The sequence below is a fragment of the Coffea eugenioides genome, chromosome 10 (genome assembly GCF_003713205.1).
Source record: "Coffea eugenioides isolate CCC68of chromosome 10, Ceug_1.0, whole genome shotgun sequence".
In the NCBI taxonomy this organism is placed as follows: Eukaryota; Viridiplantae; Streptophyta; class Magnoliopsida; order Gentianales; family Rubiaceae; genus Coffea; species Coffea eugenioides.
Genome location: NC_040044.1, coordinates 4,949,443 through 4,956,555, shown reverse-complemented (window position 1 = coordinate 4,956,555; position 7,113 = coordinate 4,949,443). Strand labels below are relative to the sequence as shown.

At 36.2% G+C, this 7,113-nt stretch overlaps 1 protein-coding gene across 1 annotated transcript; it reads right to left on the bottom strand.

The window, feature by feature from the left end:
• Positions 1–3,695: 3,695 nt before the first annotated feature.
• LOC113748989 (probable strigolactone esterase DAD2) lies at positions 3,696–5,132 on the bottom strand. The gene is made up of 2 exons (XM_027292605.1): positions 4,564–5,132; positions 3,696–4,210 (listed from the first exon to the last, which is right to left on the bottom strand). The coding sequence occupies exons 1-2, from the start codon at positions 4,932–4,934 to the stop codon at positions 3,778–3,780; spliced, it is 804 nt and encodes a 267-aa protein (XP_027148406.1). The 5' UTR covers positions 4,935–5,132; the 3' UTR covers positions 3,696–3,777.
• Positions 5,133–7,113: the final 1,981 nt, after the last annotated feature.

Below are 7,113 nucleotides of genomic sequence, written 5' to 3'. Positions count from 1 at the left end.
GTAATTACAGGGGCAAAGCTATGAATTTGTATTATATAAAGGGTTAATTACATTTTATCCCCTTAAAGAATACCTCATTTTTCAGTTTACCCCCTAACCTTTAATTTTGCTTACTTAACCCCCTTTAGGACAAAATTACTCTTGCATTATTTTGACTTTTCATTTACCTTGTTTTCCTTTTTTTATTTCTTTTTCTCTTTTTTCTTTATTTAATTTTTCCTCTTTCTCACAAAAATCTTCACCTTAATGATTGAAAATAAAAAAGAGGAATTGCAAAGATCTATCTTCTCCTTAAGTGATTAAAAAACTATTCAAATCACTTCCCTAAAATACAATTTTTTTAACCTTTCAATTCTTTTAATTTTGGATTTTCCTCTTTCCTTTCTGGTTTCTCATTTTATTCTCAAGAAAATATCATAACCTGAGAAATGAGGTATTCTTTAAGGGGATAAAATGTAATTAACCCTTATATAAATCATATATTTTGATGGGATCAGTGGGGCAATTGCGCCCCACTGTATCTCCGTCACTGTCGGAGATACTCTTCCACTCAATAGCACTAAACATCCACATTTCCCTTTGTATTGACATATAAAAGTAAAGGCTTCCGTTTTTTAAAAATAACAATGAAATAGTAGATATATTCTCGTTTCAACATCATTAGTGAGATCAGCACAAATACGAAATGGTCTTGTAGTGGGATCTCTCGTCTTTTTCCTTTTGTTTTTTTCCGGTGAGAAAAGAGGCTTTCAAGGCCAATTACATTGCCACACTCTTACTACGATGCCAAGAATAGTTTTATAATCTTAGGCGGATAAGGGAAAAGAATAACACCCTATTACAAATATAAACTACTTTTGAGTGCACGTGTAATGTAATCTCCTTTTCTTTTTTTTTTTGGTAAAGAACAAAAAAATCTCCTGTGATAAACCTAATATACAGAAAAGCCTCCGTAGTTTCAAAACATACAACACGACACATCATGCTTTAAACTAAATTGTAAAGGTGACGGAATCTGTTAAACTTAACATAAATAACTTATTGGAACTTTTAAAAAAAAATTATACCTAATTTTTAACAAATATACCTATTCTACCCCTTAACCCTCAATTTTCTTTCTCTAGAGAATAAAACAAATGATTTTATTGAGTTGTCTTTTGCTTAATTATATTAGGGCATTTTTGTCATTTCGTCCATTTTCGTTAAGTTTAACGGATTCCGTCACTTTTACAATTTAGTTCAAAGTATGAGGTCTCCTGTTGTACATTTTGAAACCATTGGAGACTTTTCTGTATATTAAATTTACCACGGGGAGCCTTTTTATTTTTTACTTATCTTTTTTTTTACAGCTGTATAAACACAAGAAAAGATCATTTCGGAATACAAGATTAGAAACAAAATACAATGGGCTATAATAAAAAAAATGCTAGACGGGCTTTTCCTTGTTGCTCGGCCTTGAACTCTTGCTTGGGCTTTGAGAACATAGACATGAGCCAGAGAGAATCATTCAAGCAGTGAAGGTGGCAATTAAAATGAGCATAGAGCCCATTTTAGAGTCGTAAAACATTCATGCAGCGCTGGCCCAACTGCAGGGGTGGTGCCCAGGCGATGATCTACAGCAACCAGCACCATGAAATTCTTTATCTTCCCATTCCTATTGTAAAAGCTTAGGTCACTCTCGAATAGTGGAGAAAAGAACGAGAATAAATTTTTTATGTACTGTCAATAAATATATGTCAGGTAATTTAATTTCAAATTTTAAATTTAATTTTTACATAAGTGACATACATTAACAACTGCTATTATAAAAAAAAAAAAAATCTACATTAATAGTGTATAAAAACTTAATCCAAAAATTAATATATAAGCAAATTTTCGATTGATTTGAAATGGTTGAAGCTTATAACTCACCGCCTTTGCAGTAAAGTATAGGAGAGAGCAAAATCTTGCAGCGAAGCTTTGGGAAGCTTTGTATTAGCCCTAGGAGAATGGACAAAAACAGTTGGATAGCTGCAAATTCTTGTCAAACTCATGAAAGTCCAAACCAGCCTGCGTAAATCCGCGTATGAGCATGTTCAGATGACTGCAACAATCCTTGCTAAGGAATGTTGCTGAATTCGGATCATATTGGTTTGATTAAATAGTTGATGCCATAATGTCGTCCCAGAAGTTGGTTTTCATGAGGTTCACTATCAAATTAATTGAGATACAACAATATCTGCTTGCTGAAACTTGTGCCAAAATCAGATTGTCCTGAGCTTTGCAGATACATATTGCTTTGATTATTTGTGAAAGGAAAAACAGAGAGAAAGACAATTTCAGTGGGGATTATCAAAAGAATTGCATACAGCAGAAATGTGAGATAGGAAAGAGCCAATAATCTGTTTGTTTGAAACAGTGACAGGCCAATTCTGAGACTGGGACAGCGAATCCATGGCAAGGCCTTTCAAGTGGTGGGGACGACAATATTCTGGATCATTCATACTCGTGGGTCTTCTTCCTCTACTACTACTTATCATCCGCGAATTCAGCAGTGGTATGGTATCTCTTCATATGTGCTGCCCATAAGCAAAGCAACTTGAGGCATTTGTTTTCAACAATAATGTATAAGGCATTTAAATGTCTAAACTGTAATGTGTTTACAGTTAGAACATGCAATTACCTCGAAGGTAAGGTTTCCTAAGAGAAATTCTTTTGTCTTTCCTGTGTGTAATGTGTTGCAACAAATTTATATCTTCAGAACATTGGAAGTCTCGGATTGGTGCTCTCATTTGTTGTTCACTGAATTTTACTAATCCACCATATCATGTTGTTCAGATTTACTTCATCATTTGACTTCATTGGTTTACTTGTTTCACATAACCAAAATTGGTATTTTTCTCCTCAGTTTGAGCAGCCCATATGAAGCAAACAAGTTTTCCATGAACTTCTCAGTTCGGCCTTGTTCGGATTTCATTTTTTTTTTAGATTTTTTTTAGGCAAATTACTATAGCGATTTGATATAATTGAGCGATTTGATATAATTGAGGTAAAAAAATGATTGAAAAATGTGCCCACGAAAAACGTAGCAATTTTTCTTTGAAAACTTGCAATTCAAACACACTCGAAATTTGTTAATCAAGTATTCATGACTGTTACTTCAAGGAGAGAAACTTGTTGACACGTCACTGTTAATCAAGCATTCATGACTGAGTGCAACACAACAACAACAAAATCTGGAAAAACTGATGAGATGAAGGGTACACAAATTCACAAAATATCATTTCATCATTTCCCTTTCTTTTCTTTAACTGAACCAAATGGGGTTAATAGAAAAAACAAGAAAACGTGGAGGTGAGGGAGGGGAAAAACACCAAAAATTCAAGGGAAGACAGAAAACAAACACGTCATCACGTGAAGGTCACGTGCAAATTCTTATCCTCATCTCGTCCTCTTTCTTTCTCTCATCAAGAGTCAAGAGTAAAGAAAATGAAAGATGCAAAACCATCCAAAGCAAAGATCATACTAATAATAGAAGAGTATATCCAAAAGTTCAAAAGCAATTTGTCCAGAATTTATTTGCCATGTCTCAACATCATCTCGTCTGCCCACTTATTCAATTCTCCAATTTTTCATCATAATAAGCCGTTAGAGAATTTGGTACAAGACTCCCCACACAACCCCACCCAGGGCCCCGCCCCCTCCCCCCCCTCCCCCTTTCCACAATCCATGGAAAAAAAAAAAAAAAAGAAGAAAGAAAGTGGGACTGACTGGCCTAGCCATCCAGCAGAAAAGCCATTAGCACCGGGGCAGAGCTCGCAGGAGCTCCTGAGCCAACAAAGCCGGTGCACTCAGGTGGGGAAGGTGGCCCTCTAAGTTCAGCATGTGCACCGTGCTCCGCCCGCCAAGGTGATTCTTCAAATAAGTCGCCACCGATGTTGGTACTGAACAATCTTTAGCCGTCTGAATTATGCTACAGGGCACTTTTACAAAACCTAGCACTCCCCTTAAGTCGCTGTTAAAAACTTGGCGTGACACAAATAATGTTATATCGGGCCTCATGTTGAACAAGGTCCGACTGAATTCTCGAACAGCCGCCGGCACATCGGCCCCCACCGCTAGTGGAGCGAAGCCGTTGACCCATGCCTCGTAATTGGCCTCCATTGCCGAAAACAATTTGTCAATTTCTCCTTGCTCAAATCCACCATGATAGTCATTGTCGTTCAAGAACCTAAAAAATGGACGACAACATTATTGGTCATTGTCCAGCTGGGGTTAGACAGATGCCTCATTTCAGGAGAATATAAACTCATAAAGTGTGCTAGAGTCTTTAAATTCATCATTACAATTCACAATTGGCATACCCCTTTTAATTCTTCCCTCAGCCAAAGCCAATCAATCCAGTTTTTACTTTTCATATACTTAATTGATAATTGAAACCAAAAAAAAAAAAAAAAACCACAAAAACAAAGGGGAAAAAAAAAGGGTCAAAGATTCCATTTGTGGGCTAGTCTTAAAATATACGGTACTAAATTTGTAAAAGTACAACAAATACCGGGATTGAAGCAGTCCATTTTTGGTTACCTAGGTGATGCACCTATCAGGATGAGCTTAGAGAACAGTTCAGGGCGGCGAATGGAGGCTAGAATCCCGATCATGGCGGAGACAGAGTGGCCAACATAAGCGCATCGATCGACGCCAAGAGCATCGAGGATATGGAGGAGGTCATCGACGTAGGCATCCAGAGTGGTGTAACGCCGGAAATCGAAGTAATCAGGATTGACGCTGCCAGCACAGACGAGGTCATAGAGGATGACCCTGTAGTTCGGCAAGAAGAAGGGCAGAATTCGCTGCCAGGCAGACTGATCAGTGCCGATGCCATGGGCTAAGACCAGGATTCTTTCGCCAGAGCCCACAACTCGCACGTTCAAAGCCTCCAGGAGGCTGGGAACCATGATGATGGGATTTTTTTTATAGTTTAGTTATATTCTTTTTTCCTTTCAAGTTCTTGAATTGCGAGAGAGTCTTCTTGATGAGTGGTAGTGGGGAGAAAACGTATGCGGGATACTGTTGGTATGAATAGAAGGTGGGCTGGCAAATCATCACAGTCGAGTGTTATGTTATCTTGTGTGCAGGTCAAAGTCTGGGTTTAGTTTTTGAGAGCTATTTATAGTTGCGTGAATGTGAACTTGGAATTTTGGATGTATTTGCTGGTATAACATGGGATATTTCGTTTCAACGTGGTGACAGCTGAATAGCCATTTTTTTTCCTTGTTTTTTTTCCCTTGTGGTGCCAAGCTTGCTACAATTTATGTGTTTTTTTTGTTCTTATTTTCTCTATTGAGAGTTCTACACGTAGTATTAAATTTCATGTTTTATGATAATGAAATACTAAAAGAAATTGACTTGCTTTTTTTTTTTATCAGAAAATCGTGTGTTTGTATATCTCATTATTCCAAATAATATTTCGCTTGCATCATAAACACATTTTTCAACCCATATTTTTATATTACTAATCACCTTTTTATCTTATGTACATCATATCACAAAAAGTGTAACAATAATTATTTTAAATAATATTTCAAATAATACTCTGTCCAAACAAATCTAGACGTTGTAAAGCACAAGCTTGTGTTGGAGTAATCTAAGACTGTTCCTCATCCTAGACCCTAGAAAAAGGTCATCGAAGTATCTAGATTCAACTCACTGTATTGGATGATTTAGGCAAGGCAGAGGTATTGATAACGACTCAATTATGTATGTATGTTGATCCGCACAAACTCACCCACTAATAACCCATTCAAATTCACCGATTAATTTTAAATGGATCTAAATGAGTATTCAACTAAACTCATTTAATTGATGGATGGTGAGTTGAATCAACTCATTCATTTATACCAATTTATAAATACTTATACATTTAACTTCAATTTTTAGTGAGTGTTAAACAAATACATTTGAATTTCTTACCAATCTAATAATAATAAAATACCATTATTTTTTGTCAAATAACATGCAAAAAAATAGAAAAAGAGTAGAATTTTAAGTGACTCATAAATGAGTAATTTGGTATATTATACATATCCATTTATTCTCATTTATTTAAATAGGTTAATCCACCCATCCAAACTCGCTCAAGTCATCCATTTTGACACCTCTAATGGGATATAGTTATTTGCTTCCACGTAAAAACATGGCTCGAATTGTTTTACAATCTACCACCTACTGTCAATTCTTGGCTTCTTCACTTGCTGCGGTCCTTTCACTCCTTATTTTGTCAAATTTTTTTCTAGCAAGAGAAGGGTGATATTTAAGAAGTTGGGGAAGAGAAGGAAATTTGAATTCAGAACTTCTAATTCCTTTCAGTTAATTTTTGGATTAAAAGAACAATATCATGAAAAGCAAAAAACTTAAGTACGATCTCCACATCTAGTTGCTTTAAGCTTTATTTGATTAACAGAACAATATCATGAAAAGCAAAAAACTTAAGTACAATCTCCACATTTAATAGCTTTAAGCTTTATTGTAGGTGAAGTAAAGGATTTCTCTGTACATACTGCACAGTACTATTGCAGTGAAAATACAGGGAAACAGAAGGAATCGCTGAGTGGATGTTGATAATAGCAACCATTTAAGAACAGCCATGATGCAACTGCTGACGAAGTTGATAAATTAGGACAATAAACAGCCCCCCGAAAAGGGCAAAAAATAAAAGTTGGCCTCAGAAATTACTACTTCAACACAGACAATTAATAACATTGCAAGAAATGATAGAGCAACAACCAATACTGATTGCTATCCAACTGCGGGTCACGTTGTCTAGCTGAAAACCATGCCTAAAAAGCCTTCAAATTTTTTGCAGGGAATCTCCATCTACTGCAAAATGTGTAGTGCTTTCCTTCCTTGTGAAAAGAAACGTCAATTGAGGAGTTCACTGTAGGCTAATGGAAGAATCTGATGCAACATATCGAAGTTACCTTCAAAACCCCAGCAGCCACCCCACACCCCCCAAAAAAAAAAACACACAATTTTAATTAGCATGGTCCCTCTTTTTCAGGTTGCCGCATCCATATCCATTCGTCAAGTCCAGAATAGACATCTGTATGGGAACATGATTACAAAAAGGATCCTCCA

Bases quoted from the DNA above. Each gene is read 5' to 3' on its own strand.
- LOC113748989 (XM_027292605.1), bottom strand. From the start codon at position 4,934: ATGGTTCCCAGCCTCCTGGAGGCTTTGAACGTGCGAGTTGTGGGCTCT. The intron at 4,211-4,563 runs GTAACCAAAAAT...TCCATTTTTTAG, and splicing joins CTGATAGGTGCATCACCTAG to GTTCTTGAACGACAATGACT.